Source organism: Ixodes scapularis, unplaced genomic scaffold, assembly GCF_016920785.2.
Source record: "Ixodes scapularis isolate PalLabHiFi unplaced genomic scaffold, ASM1692078v2 PGA_scaffold12__126_contigs__length_90152505, whole genome shotgun sequence".
Lineage (NCBI taxonomy): Eukaryota > Metazoa > Arthropoda > Arachnida > Ixodida > Ixodidae > Ixodes > Ixodes scapularis.
The window spans coordinates 72,190,620-72,213,708 of NW_024609838.1; the positions used below are offsets into that span (position 1 = coordinate 72,190,620).

At 45.1% G+C, this 23,089-nt stretch overlaps 1 protein-coding gene across 1 annotated transcript in view; it reads right to left on the reverse strand.

Moving 5' to 3' along the window:
• The window catches only part of LOC120842392, a 47,658-nt gene extending 26,808 nt beyond the window's left edge, over positions 1–20,850 (reverse strand). Inside the window, exon 1 of the mRNA XM_040213486.1 lies at positions 20,689–20,850. Within this exon, the coding sequence (XP_040069420.1) occupies positions 20,689–20,850 (162 nt within the window). The remainder of the gene's footprint in view (positions 1–20,688) is intronic.
• Positions 20,851–23,089: the final 2,239 nt, after the last annotated feature.

The following is a 23,089-nucleotide window of genomic DNA, read 5'->3' on the forward strand; positions in this document are numbered from 1 at the left end:
TGTATTACAGCAGCAAAGGCTAGAAGCACGAGCTCTTGACGTTGGCAGCTGCCCTTAATGCACGAGAGCTGGTGCCGCCGAGGTCTGCTCCAGAGCAGGGAGCTCGCGCTTGTAGCCTTTCCTGCAGTACACCGAAAGGTGAAATAGAATATAGTAGCTTCGGCTTCGCTTGCACGCGAAGTAAAACTAACATTAGTAGCTTCGATCACAGCCCTTCATAAATAAACGAAAAATGCAAAAACAAAAAACAAAAAAAAAATGATTATCGATCTTTGGAGAGCAAATCCCTTGGCTTGCCCCCGAGAGATCTTCATTACGCCAAGCAGCCCTCTGGTACCGTGCCCGGGCTGGACAACGCGGCAGCTCCACCGCCCTCTCGTTCTCAGGCGTCAAAAACACAATTGTCTACTGTCCCTGAGAACAGCCCAACGCCTAACTACCAAAAGGTCACTTACCTTCCGATTCCCGTGTAGCCGTGCTCGATGAAATGAAGAATAGTGGTGAACCAGAAGCTGTCAATCACCGATCCTAAATCGAGGCTTGCACTTGCTTGCTTGCACAGACTTGAGAGTGGCTCATTCGTGTCCGCTCGCTTTTGATCTTTAAATTTTAAAAGTGACAATAACACTCTCAAAAAGAGAAAGCGAGCGCGGTAGCAGGATAACAGCAGAGACAGCAACGGTACCCGCGGTCCGAAAAAGGCGCCATTGGCTAGAATAGTCGTGCAGTAAATAGATATGAAGCTTTTTCCTGATATTTCCAGATATTAGCCTTTTATTTATAACAATTTATTTTACAACCGAGTATAAAACATTGTTTAATTTACTTTGTTAGTAACTTCTTAATATTTAAGGTCTACGCCAGCGGTCTCCAACACGCAGCCCGTGAGTCGCTGGAACGCGGCCTGCGGGCAACGGGCTGCGAGCCCTCGTTCCCATGCCTTGAGCGCAAGAAATGGCATGCGCTATAATGATATCATGTTGCAGATTTATTTCCGCTTGAAACATAGCTCTGCTCTTATAACATATCCACACAGTTACCATTCTGTTTTCATTTGCCTTGTGTCTTCCTTTATATGTTGCTTCCCCAAGTTTTGTGCCGTTGGTCACCTGTACCACAATTTCGCTTTTGGGCTGCAAGCGCGATCACTTCGCTCAAGGACACACTTCGGCTGCACAAACTCTCGCTCAGCAGAGGAATGGTCAAAGATAAAGCTAGGAGCTTGAGATTTTTGCTTTCAGAAAAGATCGCCATTCGACTACAAGTATTTTTTTAGACTGCTGCTATCAAGAATTCCCTAGAAACAAAACACTGTCATATGAAGAGATTTTCTCCTTTTTTAAAGAAATCTAGGGCTTGAATAATTCCCAAGTGAATTGGTAAACTAGACTGGGAGTTTACAAAAAAAAAAAGAAAAAGAGAGCATGATTTTTAAACTTCTTCCACATAGGTTGGCCCTCGACCTTTTGAGGGATGGGCTATCTGGCCCCTGCACTCAAATGAGTTTGAGACCCCTGGTCTACGCGTTTTTTTTTTATTTTTTTCATTTACTGCGGAGATGCAAGCCTTGGAAGCCAGGGGAGTACACCTTCCAGTTTCCTCCTTCCGTCGCGATGACGCTAACAAGACGGCACGGTGGTGCGGCAGGAGGGCAAACTGAAGTACCGTGTTGGCGCGGCACTCGCAACAGATGGTTTGGCACTTGCCACAGGTGGCGTACCCTCCCCACAAGTGGCGTACCCTCCCCTCCAAACAAACACAAAAACAGCCCCACCAACACAATGGCCTCTTCTACGTCTTTTTTTTTTTTGCGTTTTTATTTGATTGAGTTGCATTGCGCGAAGCTAATGGGTCTCCCCTCCCACTTAGGGGCTGCTTTGTGGAAGAAAGGAGGATGCGAATTTACGCCCATGTTGCGAATTGAAACTGACTCTTGGACGAATTGTGCTTTTGTTGTAGTGCACTACCGCCACTGAATTGACAGTATTAAAAATTGGAACCACCACAACGTCAACGTTTCGAACCTGCTGCGGAGCACTGTTGATGAGATTTTTGTTTCTCGTGCAGTGCAGATATCATTTCAAGTTTCGAATGCTGTAAGAACCTACAGCATATTTGTTTCTCTTACCAGAAGTAAAAGAAAATACTGCAGATGATATCAGCTGAACAATGAAGGAAGGAGTAACAGAAAATACAACCTTTTGCTGGATTGCCAGCTATTTTAATAAATCGTCCTCTAAGCCAATGTTACAAGTGCACCTTCCGTTGCATCTCTAAGTATGTCTGTTGTTGCTCTGCTGCTGTAGTGCTGTAAAGGGGGACTGGAGCCTTGTCAGGCGACTTTGGCCGCCTTTTTGCTGCAGCCTCCCAAACTTCTGGTATAAATAAAGAAACAAACAAACTAGCCCAGTTTTCTACCTTACTACAGTCTGCCCTGCTTTCTGGACCAGCTCTTTGTCAGGGCTTGGTTACAGTGTTCCGGTCCTTTAGACTGTTGAAAGTAGAATGATTCTTCACAAAGACACTGGTGAAATGTTATTGAAGCCGTTTGTCGAATAGTGCACGTCAACTAATGTTTAATTTTAAGTAATTGAGTCAAGCATCAGTGAGAAAATAGTTATTATATCAGTTTGCTCATAAAGCAATGGAAGATTATCTGTGCAAGTAATCATTCATTTGCTGAAGTTCTGGCACATCGTCTGTTTAGTCCTATCTTGCATTACAGAAACGTCGTCCTAATTGCGAGCTAAACACATACTTTTCGTGCAGGAATCGTCAAAACATTAGTTGCTAGAGAAAGTCAGCCATCTGCGTTAAGTCCTTATTTGATCTCTTTGTACTCAATCCGCTCATAAAAAGTGTGACGAAAGATTCATAATACTCGCCTGATCTCGCACCTAATTGCGCACCTGATTTCAAACCTAATTTTGGGGGTGGGGGGGGGGGGGTGCACCGCCCCCCCACCCCCCCGAAATCTTTTATTTTGCTGAGACCTCCTCTCCTCCCTCCCCCTGATACAGCATTTTGTCATAAGTGCCTTCCCCCCAAAATGCCTTTTTTACTAAACAATCTAAATGGATATTTTTAAAAATCTCTAATATGGAGTTTTTTATGTCTCTGTCTTCAGCAATAGCACTCAGTGAAAGTGCCATGGACAAGAAATGATTTTAGGGAGTTGAATGCTGAACGAGCTATTGCACAACTGATGCAGCTTCTGGAGCTGTATAATCACAGTCACTGATTACACAGTTTCTTTTTTTCATTCCTAAGCATGGTATAGGTATGGTTGACAAATAAGATAGAAAACATTATTATGAAGAGAATAAAACAAAATTGGGCTGGCTTACCTAAAACGTGTGGCAGTAACATTTTTCATTCAAATGATTTGCATTGGGTTTATAAAGCAAAGTACATGATTTCCGCCCTTCATCTTTGTCACAAATAAAAATTGCGCTCCCGCATGTGCGGGAGCGCAATCCAGCTTCTCTATTTCGTAGGACATGCTATCAAGCAACAAACTGAATGTCATTTGAATGAATGACAGTACCGTGAAGACATCCGAATAATCAATTGTTCAGCGACTTTAAAACAACTTTTGCACTCCAATAGAAACTGCTCATTCAAAGGTTTTGACTAGTTCCAACAATGAGTGAACATACCTTGAATAAACTGACTTTCACATACTTTTGAAGAATTTGTTCCAGGCTTGAGGACAATATTTTTTGTACACTGAATTTCAGTATGAAAATATACCTGCTGGTGGTGAATGTTTCCTTGTAGGCATGCAGAGAGTGGTTTGTTTACCCATGAAAGTCCTCTAATGCCTTGGCTTTTGATTTATTTTTGTTGGAACTGCTTCGGTATTGCAAATCACGGGCACGTCACCGCTCTAGGAATGGAAGGCTTACCGCTCGCTCTCGTTCACGTGCTCATCCAAGCATGGCTGCCTGTCTAGTTCTCCTGCCTGCCCGCACCAGCTACAGCTACCGGACTGACTAACGACCCTTAACAACTTTTGCGCTCCAATAGAAACTGCTCATTCAAAGGTTTTGACTAGTTCCAACAATGAGTGAACATACCTTGAATAAACTGACTTTCACATACTTTTGAAGAATTTGTTCCAGGCTTGACGACAATATTTTTTGTAAACTATGAATTTCAGTATGAAAATATACCTGCTGATGGTGAATGTTTCCTTGTAGGCATGCAGAGAGTGGTTTGTTTACCCATGAAAGTCCTCTAATGCCTTGGCTTTTGATTTATTTTTGTTGGAACTGCTTCGGTATTGCAAATCACGGGCACGTCACCGCTCTAGGAATGGAAGGCTTACCGTTCGCTCTCGTTCACGTGCTCATCCAAGCATGGCTGCCTGTCTGGTTCTCCTGCCGGCCCGCACCAGCTACAGCTACCGGACTGACTAACGACCCTTAACGGCTTGGCTGGGTGATGGACAACAGAACAGCCCTGCCATTTTTTCAACTTGAAACCATCGGAACGCCTTTCCCGCCAATCACGGAACTCGGCGCAGACCTTGGCTGGCAACACTGCTCTACTACAACAAGCCCGCGACTACTTAAACAACAAGCTCCGGACCGGCACTTCGGGCATGTCACCGCTCTAGGAATGGAAGGCTTACCGCTCGCTCTCGTTCAGGTTGGTGCAATTCACCTTGATTGTTACAAAAACGATGACCTCATGACCTCTTGTTAATAGCGGTGTCGTACCCGACCCATTGGTATCTGTTCATCATTGATAGCATTACTTACGCCGGTGGCTGTTGTAACCAATTACTTCTCTTATTATCCGGTGATGTAGAGACTAACCCTGGAATGACTAAGGCTCAGGAAGCCCAATTAGAATCTGTCCTGGCCATTGTACGAAACCTTAAAGAAGGGCAAAATGAAGTTTTAAGCGAACTAAAAAAACTGAGAGAAGATCAGTCTCGTACTGAATCAGCCGTGACTGCCCTGACTAAAAGAGTAGCGAATGTGGAAGCATGCGTGTCTAGTTTGGACGAGATACGCAAAGATGCAGAAAGCACAAAAATATCTTTAAAAAGCATGACAGAACAAATTCATACTTTGGAATCACGGTGTGAGGACGCGGAGAATAGAATGCGACGTTCCAATCTTGTGTTCTACGGTCACGCTGACAAACAAAATGAAACGTGGTCCCAATCAGAAAAACTAATTCTTGACATGTGCTCTCGCAACCTGGGTCTTTCGCTACAATCTAGTTTCGTAGAAAGAGCGCACAGGCTAGGTCGCTTTAACGATAATAAAACATGCCCTATCATTGTCAAGCTTTTTTCTACCAAGCATAAAGATGGTATCTTGAGTGCGTGTTACAAATTAAAAAATACCAGTTTTGCCGTCAGCGAGGATTTTTTACCAGCAGTATGCAAAGCTCGGCGAAAAGTGATTGAGTTTGCGAAACAACAAGGAAAGCAATACACAATTGCGCTCGAACAGATTAGTCATTGATAACAAAACATTTTGCTTTGACTCTGCAAAAAACGGTATATATGAAGAAAAAAAGCCATAGGAGATGTGTACACGCCGCCGCCCACCTCAGTCTTCCCGAGTATGCAGAAACACCAAGTCATGTTCGGTCGTTTTTACAAATATAAGAAGTGTTTTAACAAACCGCGATGACCTATTATCACTAATTGAATCATGCACTGCCGACCTCGTCATTCTGACAGAAACGTGGCTGAAACCCGAAATTGCTGACTCGGAAGTGTTCCCCCCCAATATGAATTATACCTTATACATATGCGACAGACTAACAAAGAGGGGTGGCGGTGTCCTAATCGCTATCCGCAATCATATTAGTGCGTCACAAGTTAATGTTCCAGGTAACCTCAAGATGGTATGGCTTCAACTTCACTCTCAGTGTTCCGATATCTTGATTGGTGTATGTTACAGGGCACCCGATCATCACGCTAGTTTCATTAGCGAACTTCATGACTCCCTCTCGTCCATCTTTAATACCCTTAAACTAAATGTGTCGGTCATCCTCTTTGGCGACTTCAACTTTCCGAATATTGATTGGAACTCCCTTTCATCAGGTCATCAGTTTGATAATGAGTTCATCGACCTAGCTCTTACGTTTAACCTCTCCCAAATGATAATTAAACCAACAAGAGTTAGCCATCACTCTAGCAACATTCTTGACCTGTGCCTTACTACTGACACCTCACATGTGAATAACATCACTCATCTTCCCGCTATTAGTGACCACAATGTTATACACTTAAACCTGCAGTTTGACGTCGTCATCAGATCATGCCATTATAAATTTATTAAAGACTACAATAAAGCTGACTGTGATGCAATTAATAGAAATCTTCAACAGTTTTATGATACTTTTCACATCAACTTTTATCAAAGAAACGTTGAGGAAATTTGGAATCTCTTTAAAAACATGGTAACAACTCTGGCTGACATGTACGTTCCAACCATCAGAATTAAAACAAACAATGCAAAGCCTTGGTAGAACAAGAAAATCTCCAAATGAAGTGCTTGAAAGAAACGACATTTCAAGCAAGCTAAAGAAAAGGACAATGCTTTGCATGGGATAATTACAATGCATCTGCTAAGGAATATAAAAGAGAAGTGAAAAATGCATAGAACAAATTTTTTAACTTCGACCTTTTTAACATTTTGAAGAATAAGCCTAATAAGTTCTGGGAGATCATTCATCCTAAAGAGCATAAATCCATCCACCTGACTACTATGAATGGAACTCCCGCGTCTGATAGCGAAAGCACCTCAGTAATAAATACCTACTTCAGCTCAGTATTTACACTAGAAAACAATGACAATATTCCTCTCCTAAATCACCTTTCTCATTCTGCTATGCCTTCAATCGAAATAACATATTTGGGTATAGTGAAAGCGATAGAAAATTTCAAAAATTCTGCCAGCTCCAGTGATGACCAAATAAATTCTAAATTGCTGAAAAACACAAAACATATCTCATCCCAATTTTTAACCCTTATTTTTCAACAGTCACTTGATGTGGCAAGCTTCCGTCTGATTGGAAAATTGGTAGAGTCATCCCTATTTTTAAAAGTGGGGATCGTAATGTTGTATCGAATTATCGCCCAATATCTCTCACCAGTATCTCATGTAAACTACTAGAGCACGTCATTTTCTCTTCTATCATGAAATATCTGGAAAATTACGATCTGCTTTTTAAAAATCAGCATGGTTTTCGTAAGACATATTCGTGTGATACCCAGCTAATACATTTCATTCATGAGCTTCACATTAACCTTGACAAGAGATTAGACCGATGTCATTTTCATAGACTTTTCTAAAGCATTCAATAAAGTTCCTCACCAACGTCTGCTACAAAAACTAACCCAACTGCGTATTCATAATTCAGTAATCACTTGGATCAAAAATTTCGTATCCGATCGTATACAATATACTGTTGTAAACGAGTCCTGTTCACCTCTTTCTCGTGCAACATCCGGCGTACCCCAAGGTAGTGTTCTTGGCCCCTTGCTGTTTTTAATATACGTTAACGACCTTCCTGCTAATCTAACACCTGAAATTCGCCTCTTTGCTGACGATTGTGCCCTATACAGACCGATAAGTAATAATAACGATCACCTACTCTTACAGGCTGACTTACTAATAATAGAAGAAGGGTGTCAAACATGGCAAATGACAGTTAATGTAAATAAAACGAAACTAGTGTCTTTCACCAGATCACAGTCCCCATCACTCTTTTCATATCAACTCAACGACACAATAATTGACCCCTGTACATCTTATAAATACCTCGGCGTTCATTTAACCTGTGATCTATCTTGGGCAACTCACATTAATTTTATTTTATCTAAGGCTTATTTTATCTAATGAATATTATCATTAGGATATCTTCGGCACAACCTCAAACTGGCCTCACCTGAAATTAAACAATTATCATACATAGCATTTGTTAGATCTCGTCTAGAGTATGCGTCTTCTGTATGGTCCCCATGGCAGCATTACCTAGTTATGAAATTAGAGGCAATTCAAAACCGAGCTTTAAGGTTCATTTTCTCAGACTACTCTCGTTTTACTAGCGTAACAGGCCTAAGGAGCAAAGCTAACCTTCACACACTCTCATTTAGGCGCATTCTTTCTCGACTAGCCCTGTTTCATAAATTATACTATAACAATGCCTCTATTAGAGCATCCCTCTTCCTTCCACCCCACAGCATATCTCTCCGCCATGATAACTCCCGCAAAGTTCTCCCGATTTTTAGTTCAGCTGTATCATTTTATAATTCCTATCTGCCCATGACAATCAAGGACTGGAATAAATTACCCGATAGTGTTGTAACCGAGACTAACTCTGATAGATTTGCTGAAGAACTGATCAATTACCTGGAACTTACAAACATGTCTATCTGCTAATTTTTTTCTTCATTTTTACTGTTCACAGTGCACACCGTTAAAATATTAATAATATTGTGTAATGTTGATAACTACTTGTATTTTGTTGTTTTTTGATTTATCTGTATTGCTGACTTCCTCTCTGTGAGTGTTTATTTATTTTAAACTATGATTATTAGTGTTATTGACCCCCCTTGTATAATGCCCTAACGGGCCCTCAAGGAATAATAAATGCATGAATGAATGAAATTATAAAAACGAGTAACTGGACCAGTACTTCGTATGAATTATATTTTGAACTCAGTTTTTAAACAAATTAATATTCCCTAAATGCCTGTAAATTTATAATTCTAAAACGTCTTGTAAAATATATCTGATATGCAGAACCATAGTTCAGACATCTCTAGATCAAAGTGGTTTCTCAAACTTTGTCCCCAAGCAATGGGGACCATAGGTAATCAACATTTATGTATGTGTTTCGCATATCTGTTCGAACTCTGATAGGGACATCTCTAGGACATCCAGTAAATCTCTGATTTGGATGTACAAAAATGGATGTCTTGTGCACACACAGGAATGGAAGTTCTGCGGATATCTGCTGAAACTCTGATGTAGATATCCCTCAAACATCCAGTACATCTTTGGTTTGGATGTACAGAAACAGATGTCCTGTGGTTGTCCCCGGATGGAATTTTTGCGGATATCCGTTAAAAGTCCGGTGTGGACATCCCTAGGACATCTGGTACATCGTCGATTTGGATGTACAAAATGGATGTCCTGCGTACGTCTATAAATGGAAGTTCAGCGGTCATCCGTTGAAAATCTGATTTGGATATACAGACTGGGATGTCCGGTGTACATTCTATGGATGTCCGTTCAGGCACATGATATTCGTACCTGCCACGGACATCCCACGGATATCTGTGGTTTTTTTGGGATATCTTGTACCCAATGCGAGGAAAGACTCTACCCATGACTCCTTAAGACAACAATAGTGAAATTTTAAGGAAGTTTTTAAACTTACTGCCAAGTTGCATTGAAGCCTGATAACTACAATTTCCCATGGTTTTGGTCCTTATTGTTTCTTTTATGACCCTCTTGATGTTGTTTTTCTGTTTGTGTAAAACCTGTGTTTTGACTAAATTACAGTGCTATTGCATTTTCCGACATTTCGCAGTTTCCAAGTTCCGTGTGTTTATCTTAATTTTTTTGTGTTCTAACAATCTTATTTTTTATGCATCTTGAGGTTTTCCCCACCAACTTAAAGCAACATGCCAGTGGAGTCTCAGGTGCTACACCTTTTTACTCCTTTCTGTTGTAGGGCCCATAATAAAAGGAAAGTTGTGAATGAGCACGAGGGAGTTAGTGACATTTCAGGTTAACCTCACCTTGCAATCTTTAGCCACAACAGAGCAGTCTGGTCAAAGACAGCTGCCCTTGTTGAGAGGGTGTTCTGTTATGTCCTGGATTGCTGAATGGTGACAGTCTAACCGTTTTTGGTGATTTCTCACTGGCAATACCTAGGTGCTTGGTAAATGCTTCACATCACCCAGAGCCCCTAGCCAACCACCCGGGCATATCTGTGCCTGGCATATCCATTTCCGGGCAAAATAGCATTATGGTGGCTGAGCTAAGCTTGGCCTAGGTTTGAACTTTGTGGGTGTGTCCCTTGCCCCCCCCCCCCCCCCCCTCCTAGGGTTCAAACCTATGCCAGAGTCCCTCGGGGTGGGGCTACACCAATTTTGTCCGAGTTCCTCGTAGACAGGTGTCCCTGCATGTTCTTGAAAGGGTGCTGAACCGATATTTGAAGTTTTAGAGCGCAGCTCTTGGGCGCCCGTTTCCGGCTTGAGCAGCGTCGCCGTCGGCGTAACCAAGGTCACCCCAAGGTCACGTGACCCCCGAGGTCACGTGACCCCTCCCAAGGTCAACCCCAGGTCACGTGACCGGTCACGTGATCCCTCCCAAGGTCACATGACCCCCAAGGTCTCGTGACCCCTCAAGGTCTCGTGACCTCCCGAGATCACGTGACCCCCCGAGGTCACGTGGCCCCCCAGGTCACGTGGCCCCCAAGGTCTCGTGACCCCACAAGGTCACATGACCCCCTCCCCTTGAGGTCAGGTGACCCCCCCCCCCCCCCCCCCCCCCCGGAGCATATTAAAGAATGAGGGGAGGAGGAGAAGGAGGAGGAGGGGTCTACCCTCCCCTCAGTACCCTTCACTCCTCCTCCTCAAGAGCTGCGCTCCAATTCGGCGTTACAGGGAGTTGTAAATGGCTTTCACTTTTTTTCTTTATGAATGTTGAAAACCCTATGGGAAAAGAAACGACTGAAGGACCAACCTCGTCGCCTTAGCCCCTGCGTCAACGGCTTAGATCCAACCAAATCCTGTTTATCAAACAGCGTGCTGATGAAGCTTGCATCGGTGGATAATAAGGACTTTAATTTTCCTTCCATAGATGTGGGTTTTGTTTAATTTTGTCATGGTAAATAAAAAAAGAAAAAACAAAAAAAGAAAACCTAGCAAAGCAAGAAAAAAAAAAAAAAAATAAAAGCTTCACACTTTTCAGGGATGGAACCCTTGACCACTCGATCACTAGCGCGATATTCTGCCCCTGCACCAACTGGACAAGGAGGAACGTGCGTTGTTCCTTCCGTCTTAGCTTCCGTTCCTCCCTTCTTAGGGGGGCGTGTTAACGCAAGGAGGAACAGTCACTTTTGCTACCTTTCGCCTCCTTTTTTTAAAATAAGTCCCGGACAAGCTCCCTCTGACGTTGCTATTCTTAAAAATCAAGACAGTACCACGGGATGGTGATTGGATTATTATATTTATTTGACTGAAGAGCCGCGATCGGATAATGTGTCAGCGGGAAGCCACCAATGCGAGTGGCGCCACCACGGAGGAGCCCTAGCGCAACTGACATCGGAGTCCTCGCTTCTTGGCAGCCTGGCTTGTCCTGCTGCAGTCCAAATGGAACTGTGCCAAGTATTCCTTATTCTGGTCTGGTTCCTTCAGTAGGTTATGCTGCACAAGACAGCTCGAACAGGGCAAGGTACAGCGGCAGGCCTGTGCACAAGTTTCTGTGTGAGCCAACATTGCGCAAGCTGTGGATTCGCGCTGCTCGTACTTCCCAGCCAACATGGAAGCCCACCAATGGTGACTGTCTGTGCAGGAGCCCTTCGCAAACGAGGACTACCAGAGGAGCTTGAGGTTACTGAAAAGTCTGGGCCAGCCTGTAAAACAGGTCTGGTTGAAGCCTGGCGTGGTGCCATCGCTGTTCACATGAAAACGTGAGCGAGCGCCACAGCGGCATTGAGAAAAAATGACGCCGCATAGAGGTGAACGCAGCTACTGAAATATTTTTAGCAGTTTTACACTTTAGACCCATGTTACAGATTTAAAAAAAAAATGGAGAGGTGATAAAAAAAATACGTGCTTTTTGTGTAAGGCTCGTCAAATTATAAGGCACTTGAGGAAATCAGCCTTCTGCATTAAGTCCTTATTCCAAACTCTTTTTGTTTGTGTTCCGCCCATTGAAAAGCATGCGGAAAGGGCCTGAGAACACACCTGGTAATGCTGCGCCGCAGCGTTCTTCCGCAACATAAAGGCCGTCTGCTCTCATTGGCATCACCATGGCAACGAACGCCAAATGAATGGAAGCATGCACGGTACCACCGCGTGAAGCCAGCAACAGCTGACTTCATGTTTTGAACACCGTCTGCTAGCCAAACCTGAACGCGGTGTGTCAGATGGGCGGTGTTCGCCAGTGCGCTGCTGGCAAAGACGATGAAGCTGAGACACATTGGTGGCGATTGAGGAAGCAAGACCACAGCGGGACAACTGCAACGGACTCATTTTGTTGGTGTCAAAGGTTCAAAATAAGCAAGAAATTTTTATTTGAATCACAACGCACAATATCCTAGTTGGGAACCACATACCTTTGCTGGGTCTTTCCTGTGAACTTCTTACTGAGACTGGGTGCCTCAATGAGAGCGCAGCTCCGTTTGCTAATATGGGGGCCCTAAAAGGGCCGTTTGGATCGCTACCAGAACCTATAACTGACTTGACGAGCATTTGGCAAGCAGCTGGTGCATGAGTCGTCTTTATGCACGCAAGTGGGCGACGGGCTCAGTGCAACGGATCACTCGGTTACGAGTGCCATCAGAATCCTCGTCGTCCGCACTATAGGCAGCCGGCAATGGCCAGGCGGCGCCACTATAGTACTGCATTCAGCGCCACAAGCGGAGGCGTCTCTGTTATTGGGGCGGCCAGTTTGCCCGTCGGGCCGTTGCGAGCGGCGGCGACCCCAATTTCAGCAGTCCCCGTGTGCACCTGCGTGCCATGTCCCTGGTTCTTTTATGCGGTTTTTTAAGACCATCGGGAGCCTTGATAAGTTCAAGAGTTGAGAGAATATTCTATAGTCGTCATTTGGACACCAGTTTGAGTTGACTTCACTACTTGTGGCCGCCCGATCGGTCTGCTTCGCTCGTCTCCCATGAAGTGACACAACACAACGAGAAGGCAGCGAATGGGTTTATTGTACATCCCGGTTGCTCGGCTTCGAGAGCCGGCAGTTCGGACCCGCCGACCCTAGTTGTCGCCCGTCGTTCAGAGCTCACAGTCGGAGCCCGTGTCCAGGCGTGCGGATCGCCCTTCCCACGCCAGTGCTGCGTAGGCTAGCTGGTCCGGTCTATCACACCCAGTCTCTCGCTGCGGAACCACTCCGAGATCGTCATGGAGGCCAGTATGGCCAGGGTTTGCCGCTTCCGCCGGTCCTGATCCGAACTTCGCTGGTGGAATGCTCTCGGGAATCGCCATGGGCCACACCAGCCAGAACGGCTCTATCGTTCCTGCCCGGCCCCAGCCTCGGGCAGCACGCTCTTCCTCTTTCCTCGCCGGCTGGCCCCCGCTCGCGCCTCGGTCGGCCGTCCTCTCCTCCCGACGCCCACACACACTAGAATAAAATTTGGGTAATTAGAATCAAACTCTGCATGCTGCAGAACCGTACGCACATTACAGAGCCTGGTGTAAAATGGCGCCAGGCAACGAAGTGTACGTGTAAGAAGGATATTTACGCTTCGCACGAGATTTTTCTGAAGAAAAACTTTAGCATTCTGTTTTCTGCACGCCGTCACCGTTGTTACCAGACTCAGCATTAAATTTGGTTGCTGAAACAAACAAAACTTTGTACTACGAAAATCCACTTTTTGAAAACTCGCAGGTTTAGACGGTTTAGTTGCAACCACGCATGCCGAACGGCATTAGGAGTGCCGGAACGGGCCGACGGGCCTTTCGCTTGAAGGCCTGATCGCCCGATTCTCGACGTAACAGCAAAGCAACGATCGGCCCGATTGTTCCTATCGTATTTCCCTAATGTGGCTGTAAAGCGACTCGTAATACAACTTCTATAAATATGTTATTTTGCCGAGTAGTCTGAAAAACGAGTTTGTCGAACCTCTTTCCAAGCCTACACATATATTTTCGTTCACTTCCCCCCCAACAGTTTCTGTAAAATTCACTTACTTGTTGCGTCGCACTGCAGTAATCCACTTCTGTCGCCATGTCGCTTCCCAAGATCTCGAAGGGAAGCTGGGGAAGCGGTGAAGTTCGACGCTTGAGTTGCCTTCTCGACTGTGGCCGTCTTCCATGCAGCAGTAGCAACGTTTATTTTTTGGGGGAACTCTAGGAGTAGGCGAGATGTCGCAGGAGCCCGGTGAGGTTATAGAGACTTGAAGTTGGGACTCACTTTTACAAAAAAAAAACTGTTCCAAAAAAAGCTCACGCCGATCCGAAATGCAACGTCCACACGTGGTTCTGGATGCGCCAGCCCGCAGCCCCGCGACCCGCGTAGTCCTGGCCTACCCAGTTTCATTATTTTGCAGCCGCTAGATGGCGCAACGTGTAGCGCCAAACTGCATTGCAGGTAGCCAGCCTATAGGGAAGGTTTCTGTCCGTGTCGGGGCTGTAGATTTTCGCGGCCGTGGCGACTAATGACTGAAATCTATCAGTGTTTCCACGCGCTTTCTCTCTCCTTCAAAACATGAACTTTGCGAGGTGACCAGTTAAGTGATGGCTTTCGCGTTGTCTTGAGGGAATAGAGTGACGTGGGCCCAGGTGTCCTCCACCATACCGCTGTCCGCACCAGTGTTTGGGTCGACAAAGTGCAGCTTGTGGTTGATGGTGGGGTGAGTGAAGCGAGCGTCACCTGCAAGCTTGCGATAGCCAGCCCAACAGTCAGTGATTATTGTTCCAGGAAAGATCCACCCGACTATTAGCCCTTGCTGTGTTTTAGCATCACGTGTCTCTACGGGTACAAGTGAAAGCAGCATTCGCTGCCACACTTTACACCACCGAAAACTCCTGGCCAGGCCTTAAATACCCGCAATGGTACTTTCGCCGCCCGAACATTCTCTCGTCTAGTTCTACAGTCACGTCTTTGCCGCCAATCGTCTCTGAATGCTTAAAGACGGCATTTACCAGAACAGCCAGACAAAGGCTGGTCCAATCAGTTATTGTCTTACTTGCGACTCCCGCCGAATGATGGCGCAGGGTGGGACCTGGCTCCAGAAGTAGATGATTTTTATGAGTTGGGGAAGCACCAAGCGTGATCCCTCGAAAAAGGAACTGTTCCATACCGAGACCTTGCCCTGCACTGAACCTCGAATGGTTTCCTCTTGAGCAGCTCTTGAGTTATCCACACTCAGCACCTCCACGAATAGCCATCCGCAGATCTAGAGCGAACTTGCAGCGTCATCGCAGCTTTGCATTCTGGACACTCACAAAAACCCAGGGGCAGGCCCATGCCCTGAAACAAATGAATCGCTTCGAGAGGGTCTTTTATGGCGTCATGAAGACGGCACAGGGCATAAATTTATAATACTGTTTACAAAGTTGATTTTTCAGATTTGTGTTTTTCGGTTTAGAAACGAATTATGCACCCTTACACTGAATTTGATTAGCATACTCCAAATAGTTACATTAATAAAATAGTTTTAACACATTGTGAGGCAGCACCACAAAGTTCAGTGTTTAAATGCATTTTTTTCAGTTCCACTTTTTGCTGCAAATTTTATAGAAAGGAATCTTGTTTGAAGGTAAAACTATTCTGATACCACAATTAAGATGTTTCTTAACTGAGATTTAGAGGGGAATGAATATGACATTGGGCAGATATGCATCTCATATTTTGACATAATGACTCTTCCTGAAATATTTACATTTGAGTTGTAAAAACTAAATAGTCCTCCCACATCCCCCACTTCCTATTCAAACAGTTAAAATGGTGCTTAATATGTTCATTCGCATACCATTGATTTCTTAGCAAAGAGTGACACATCTCATACAGGTATGTAAAATTGTCCTAGAGAGCTGAAAGCTTGCACAATACACCTGCATCTTATGTTAAATCTCCCCTGCCAATTTCATTCCGATCACTTGAGTAGTTCACAAGTTTAATCTCCAGCCAGTGTCCTTCCTTAAATGCCATGGCACTGTGATGCTTGCCACTGGAAGAATAAAGTGGCAAGGGGGCTGAGCGAGCAGAGCTGTGCGCTTCTTTACATTTATTTTTTATTTGATCCGCCCTTTTATACCTTGTTACACTATTCTAACAAACTTGGTTAATCGGTCGGACCAGACCATCGCATTATGAAAGCAACGGCAATCGTATGACGACAACGGTTGCAACAGCATTGTTACAGAGACGAGAACAGTCAAACCCAACAACAAAATGAAGTTACAAAGTGAATAAAAATAAAAGCAAAGAAGGGAGCCTTGGGTGCTCCGACGGCATGTTCATTGCTGAGAGAAGGAGCGGCTGGGCTGCTTGCAATGTTCCTTGTTTGTTTTCTTCGTTTATTTGCCCTAGGGGCCGCCACAACGTCTTCAACCCTTATTTGAAGGTGATTTGTTAATTAAATAACTAACAATGCGTTGGAATGGAGAAGGGAGAGAGACTTAACTTCAAAATTCGGCGTGGTTGAAAAAAAAACAAAACGCACCTAAGAACGAATGCACAAGATATAGAATTGCAAGACCGTTATACTCCAGACTCGGCGAGGCCTCATGACGCTGCTGCCAACCATGAGGCTATTTATTTTGTTTCTTTAGATTTTTTGTCGTGACGACTACTTAAGGGGAGACGCGGGTCTTAAAATGTTCAAAAAACGCGAAATTTCGCGTTTTTCAAAATTCCCCTATTTGGATTAATTGTAGTCTAAGGTACCTGCCTGCAAAGTTTCAATGTCGAATTCAATGTCTAAGCATGAAAAAAATGATATTTACCATGTCCCCGCAGAGCCCTGGCACAGCGAGTTCAATGAAAACAAGTGGAACTTCGCGCCCCGCGCGTTTCGCGATCGCTCGTCGGATCGCGGCCATCTTGGTCTTGTTGGAAAGCCGCTTATTTTCCCCACGTCCCCATGCCATTCGTTATCGCGACAACATCGGGGAACGTCCGCATTCCGCGGGTTTCGAAGGCCCCAACTGCGATCGCTCATTGGCCGGCTAGCAAGGTGCCCGTACGTCAGAGCACGCGCGGCGCCTAGCGCCCCTGCTATTGGCCTAAACGCGCCCCTCCGCTCTTTTTCTCCTTTCCTCCTTTCCGTTCCCGCGCTGGCGAGAGGTGCGTCGTCTGCTCCTGGGCCCGTCTCCGCCCGTCTCCTTAGGCCTGTCTGCTTTGTTTCCTCCGTGGTCGAGCGCACGTTTTAGTTCCCGTTTGCGCGCTTGCGTTAAACATTGTTGGTTTGTTTTCCTACGAAGTCGCGCGTGTTTTGTTTTGTTTCGCTTCGAGTTCTCGAGATGCCGGACGACGCTCGGTTGAAATCGAGCACGCGGCAAGCGTTCGGAAGGAAGAGGAAGCGACCGTGGAACAAAAAGCCGAAGCTGTCTGCTGCAAGTGCGCCACCGCGATCGGCACCGCCGGATGCCTTGGATCTTCCGGAAACATCAGCCGGAGACATCGCGACTCTATGCAGCAGCGGCAGTTTGTCGAGCTTTGCGAGCGCGGTTCGTGCCGACACCGCATACTACTCCACGGCCGAGCAGGCGCAACGAGTCGCACGATCGGACGAATGCAAGCGTGCGCTATCGGAAAAGTCGGCGACCCAGCGCAAATTCGACCTTCTCGGCGTCACCACAGGAGGCCAGACGCGCGACGCTGGGACACAGTTCATTGTAGTGGACATGAAAGCTCTCCAAGCATGGAGAAGGACAATCTGCGTTTGCGTAAGGCCAACGCTGCCCACCAGAGCAGCAGCAATGCAAAGCAGAGGTTCTCCAGGCAACACCAAACTGGAACAGCTGGGGACTACAGTCCTGGACGGCTGTGAGGGGCTCCCCTTTCAAGTGCTACACGAACAAAGGCCCTTTTCAGGGCCAAACAAAATCTGCTCTCGGAGCGTGCAACCCTTGGTGCCTCCTCCCGTTGTCCCTTATAGAGTCTACTCATACTTTTATAACTTGATTTTACATTGCAGACATTATTTCTCAGTTTTATATTATATTTTAAAGGTTCTTGTGAACGGATTGCAGAATTTTTCATCTCAATTTGTTCAGATAGAACTATGCTTCATATTGCTGAACATTATTGCATGGGATCCCTTACTAAATTTTATGCAATGAGTGTCAAAACTTCAACTGCAATTTTCTCAGCTTCGCGTTTTTCGTCTACATGCCTAGCCTTACGGTTGTTTTCATTAGATTATTCTTCAAGGATTTCTATAAACTTTATACCGTTGAATTCAGAAAGAAGTGAACTGCAGGGTGATGCTATTTTTGTATGACAGTATGGGCCCGAAATTTTATTATTAGTGATAATGTGACCTCGTTAGGCTTTGTAAATAGTGTACTTGACCTAATTAGACTAGTTTTATACAATGATCTATTTTTACAAAAATATAAATAGCATCATCTTGCATGACAGGTCTTTAGCTACAAATCCATATCACTTATGCAAAAAAATTTGTATTAGAAAGTTCCTTCATGAGTCGTAAGAAATGACCTAATTAGGTTTCATTATTTTCTTCGTAACTCAAAATGTAATTGAGATATTGCAGAACTAATTGAATATTTGAAAAGAGGAAGCCGAAACACATATACACACTGATTTTCATTATAATTCATTAATAAACAAAAAAGTCGATTTTAGAACCAGTGTCTTGCCTTAAAAGGCCTTGCACCGTGCCTCAAGGTTTCCAGTGGGGATCCGGCAGTTTTTAATAATTATTACTATTATTGTTTGAAGGGCACTCTTACTATGCTGCTTTGTTCCTGATGCCGTAAAATATGGGGCTTGAATAGCTAGCGCCACGTATAATGCCTCCCGAACCACATTCCTATATTTCGCAACTCATTTGGATTTGCAAATAGTGGAGAAGGGGCTTTTTACCTCATTGATATCACAAATACAAGTCGACACTGTCTGCGCGAACACGACAACAAAGCAGTTATAACGTTATCCATCAAGTTTTGATTTTTGCGGGCTGTTTTTAGCGTGTAAACTTTTTCTTTTGGGGGGGGGGGGGGGGGGACTTATTGGAGCGAGTTATCCGCACGGGCCTGGGCAACACCCCCTAGATAGTTCCGTGACCTGCCTAGTCTCCCCCGGGACTTGACACTGCTAGAGCGAGCAGCGCAGCCCAATTGTTCATTAGCTCCCTGTTGATTTCAAGCCAAATCATATTTGGCGCGAAGTCAATGCAGAGCCTCGGCCAACATCGGTGCTGTTACTAAGGCCCTGGTGCGTGTGGATTTGTCACGCCTTTAGGTTTTAAGATATTTTGGACCTCGTTACTTGTACAGCACCAAGAATAGGTTGAAGCAACTGTTTCTCCCAAGTGCTTTGTGGGAAAAGATAGATATATAAGAAGTTTGAGGGTGTATAATGTGTCAACTTAATCAGCATTATGACTGCACAAAGCCAGTGTAGTCTACAGGGCTCGGGGGAGGGAACTCTTCACGCACCCTGGTCACAATGCAGCTGGACAGGGTAACCCGGTTCTCTATTGCCAGCCTCCCGTGAACCCACCAGTTGAATTGGCAATATGCCGTGTACCTGTACTTACTGCAATAATAAAGTCGTTCAGTTACATTGCCAGGTATCCACTTGGAACTAGAATGCCTTCTTTGTCTTTAGTTCGATGGCTATGGCGAGGAGTAAGATGCCACAAGCTGTAGTTTCATTAGAATGTGCATATTCGAGCGTGCATGCATGTAATAAATGGTTTGCTTACCACCGATAAAAACCTGTGTCTGAAACTTCAATTGTCATCAAGGCACTGCCTCTTCTGGTTCATCCAATTCACATCTCGCTTTGCATCCCTGCCTTATTTACAAAGTGCAGAATTTCATAGTAAAAGGTATAGTAATTTAGTTTTACTGGAAGTATGCACTTATTTGCTTTATGTTCCTAGTTCTGAGAGGCTTGCAAACTCTTGGCTTCTTGTACTCCAGGACCAGGACATCCCGGTCGAGACAGTACTGGTCAAAGAGCCTATGCTGCTTGGTGATGCACGCAAGGCTCCCAGTCTTTTTTTTTTTTTTTGTTCTTATACTGCTCCTTGCAGCAGATGCTTTCTAATGGTGTGGGCATGCTGCCACATCGGGGGAATCGCAGCAGTACTTGTTTGACAAAGTTGAAAACATGAATTTGTCCATATGTCAACATTACTAATGCTGAGTGGGCTGTGGTGCGGCTACACACGTTTTCTCTCATTTGCTAATCCAATGTGTTGCTCAAGCTTCAGCTGCCTTCTGGGGTATCCACAACCGCGATGCGGTCATTGCAGCAGCTACATTTTTTCATATAATAAAAGTAATACCTTATTCATATTCCAGGAGGGTTGACCCAGGCATAGAGGGCTACATGCCTCAAGGGCTTCAGTGCCCAGCCTGAGCCCAATATTGCAGAAACATATGCATAAAATAGAAAGGAAACAAGAAACATACATGATCATACAGCGCGCACGTGAGGACTTGGACAATGTATCGGTACTATGTGCAGGATCAAGTCCACACGCAGCTGGTGCATTGTCAAGTTCTAACACGCCTACGTGGGACAGGTGCATGAGTAGCCCTGCGTTTCTTGGCCTGTTAGCACCGAGAGTTGTTAGCAAACAGAGGCGCATCTTTCCGTCAAGGTTGCTGCAGTTGTCGTACAGCAGGCAGGCAGAGAGTCTCTTCCGCGTGAGGTCACTCGGGCTGGGATCCTTGGCGTTCACAATGAACCCACCGTGTACATGCACAAGTGGGTTTCTCTTAGATGCCGACTTCACCGCAGCATTCACGTCTTTTCCCTTTACCAGCATGGCGAACATGGTCCACTCGATCTGATGTGCTGCCAGGGCATCGTTCCGCTTGCTGGCGTACTTGTTTTCGTAGATATCCTCAATTCTTATGGGAGTGGTGTTTGTGCTGGCTAAGTCTATGATGTTGGCATCAGCATAGTTCGTTGGTGCGGCCATTTTCCCTCTTTTAGATCAAATGTTAAACTTAGAATGAAGACTTGTTCTAGTTCAACTGCAGTCTTTGATCCTGTGGGTTTTGTGTTTGAGATTCTTCCTCTTGAAGTTTTTTAGAATGTCATCCACTACTACTAGTTGTTTACTCAACGTCAAGGTTGATAAGTTCAGGTGAGAGCTTACTCGCCGCCGCTTGGTGATACCCAAAAGAGCATGTCAATCACTAGTGCACCTGATAATCAGATGTGTGTATATATATATATATATATATATATATATATATATATATATATACATTTATCATCGTTTTCTAGGCTGCAATTCAACTTTGCACGACTCCCAAAACAATCGCTTTCCCGGGCACATGCAAGGAATACGCTGTGCCAGGTGCGCGTGTTCTTTCCAGCGTGTGTTACGTAGCCGGTGCCCGTCATTTCGCGGCAGAACGTTGGGCGAGGACTCTGCTGCTGGCTTCGGTGATGCTTCATCGCTGTCGTCTGACGTCGCAGATTGGTCGCAGGCGTTAAGGCAACACCTTGCGCCCCTTCGTCGGCAGGTACTCGCGCTCCTCGTCCTACGGTATATCGCTACCGCTATTGCTGCTGCTGCTACTGCTGGTGCTTTCGCGTGTCACCATAATAAACGGCCACGCCACCAAGCTCCAGGTAGATGCAGTAGAACGGAGCAAACCAACAAAGTGGCGATTTTCCACATCTTCTAAGGCAGCTGAGCGAGGCCGCTGAGGTCTATGATTTCACGAAGCGAGCTTCCAGATATGCTCACCAGGGGCACCTGGTGAGCAAAAAATAGTTACAGTATAAAGTCTAGCATGCACTAAAAAATGCTATGCAGGTGAGCATATTATTTTTAAAATTGGTTTAGAGAGTCCATTTTCACTATCACAGGGAAGGGAGTTCCAATCCTTTATGGTTTGTGGAAAGAATGAATATTTAAGTGTGCCAATGTGTGTGGTCATTAAGGCTCTGATTTGATCCGGATGGCCGCTGCTGATTGGGTGAGATGTCTGTGGCTTTATGTAATGTTGAGCGTCAAAGCTGAAAAGATTTTGGTCCACTGAATAAAGAAATATGAAGGGATGACATTACCTGGGCATGTCTACTTTTGAACCACTCCCTCAATCGGTGTGATATTCGCAGGTGGTGTTTGTAGCCATATAGAAGGAGGGCATGCAAAGTGTCAGCCCTCTGAACCAATTTTATGAAGAGACCGTGACAGGCGCGACAGTCCGGGCGACATCGCCGCCGGGGCTGCATCGGGAGCTGTAGAATGCCGGCCACCTGTTGTGCCTTGCGATTTTGTGAAACGAGAGCACTTACCGAAGCTTCAATGCATGTAGGCTTTACTCGGCGTCATTTTCGGAACAAAAAAATATGAGATAAGATTGAGACGAGATGTTGCAGACCCGATGATAAAACATGGTCTGGAGCAAGAACCGCCGTGAAAGATAACACGCGATGGCTAAAAACCATTCGTGACTCTAGTTTCGGTTCTCCCACCAATAGGAAGACAGGTTCTGTCAATTTCCTTATTTTTGCGACGGGGTTCTCTGGCGCACACATACGCTCGACCCGTGTTTAATATTTTCACTAAAACGTTCGAGAAACGACCTTTCCAACGAGAGTATGAATGTCACGCTAGGCCTCGTGGGTGCGGCGCGGTACCATACTGAAAATTGGAAAAATTGTGCTTTCCTCGTGTCTTTCGCCAGCGCACCCCACCCTAAAGCACCAGGGAGGCATTAATGATGTTTTTTCTCGGTAATTACGGCACAAAAGTTTACCAAATTTTGCCATATTGCTCATTAATAGAGGTGCCAAAAGTGCAACATTTGACAAACTCATTTTTTTTTCAAAAAAATGGGCATTTTAGAGTTGTTTCCCCCTTAATACAGATTCCCCCAGACTGCTTTACAAGGATTGTTTTCCTCCAATAATGCAGCTTTCTTTACTAACGGGGGCAGAATTGTATGGAAAAAATGGTACTCAAAATATCTAGTCGTTGCACTAGGTCTCATCGATTCGCCTGAACTGGTTTAAGTAGTTCACGCTGTGCAGGAACTGGTGTATCCAATTCAATCAAAAGTTGCAAGGCCGCTCCACTCATAGGTTCGAATAATTCTAGAGCTGCGCAAGTTCAGCACCAGTTTTGCAAAATCTTGCACCTGCTCTGGTCAGTTCAACATTGGAGCAGTAGCTGACCACTCTCTGTCAACATGTATGCT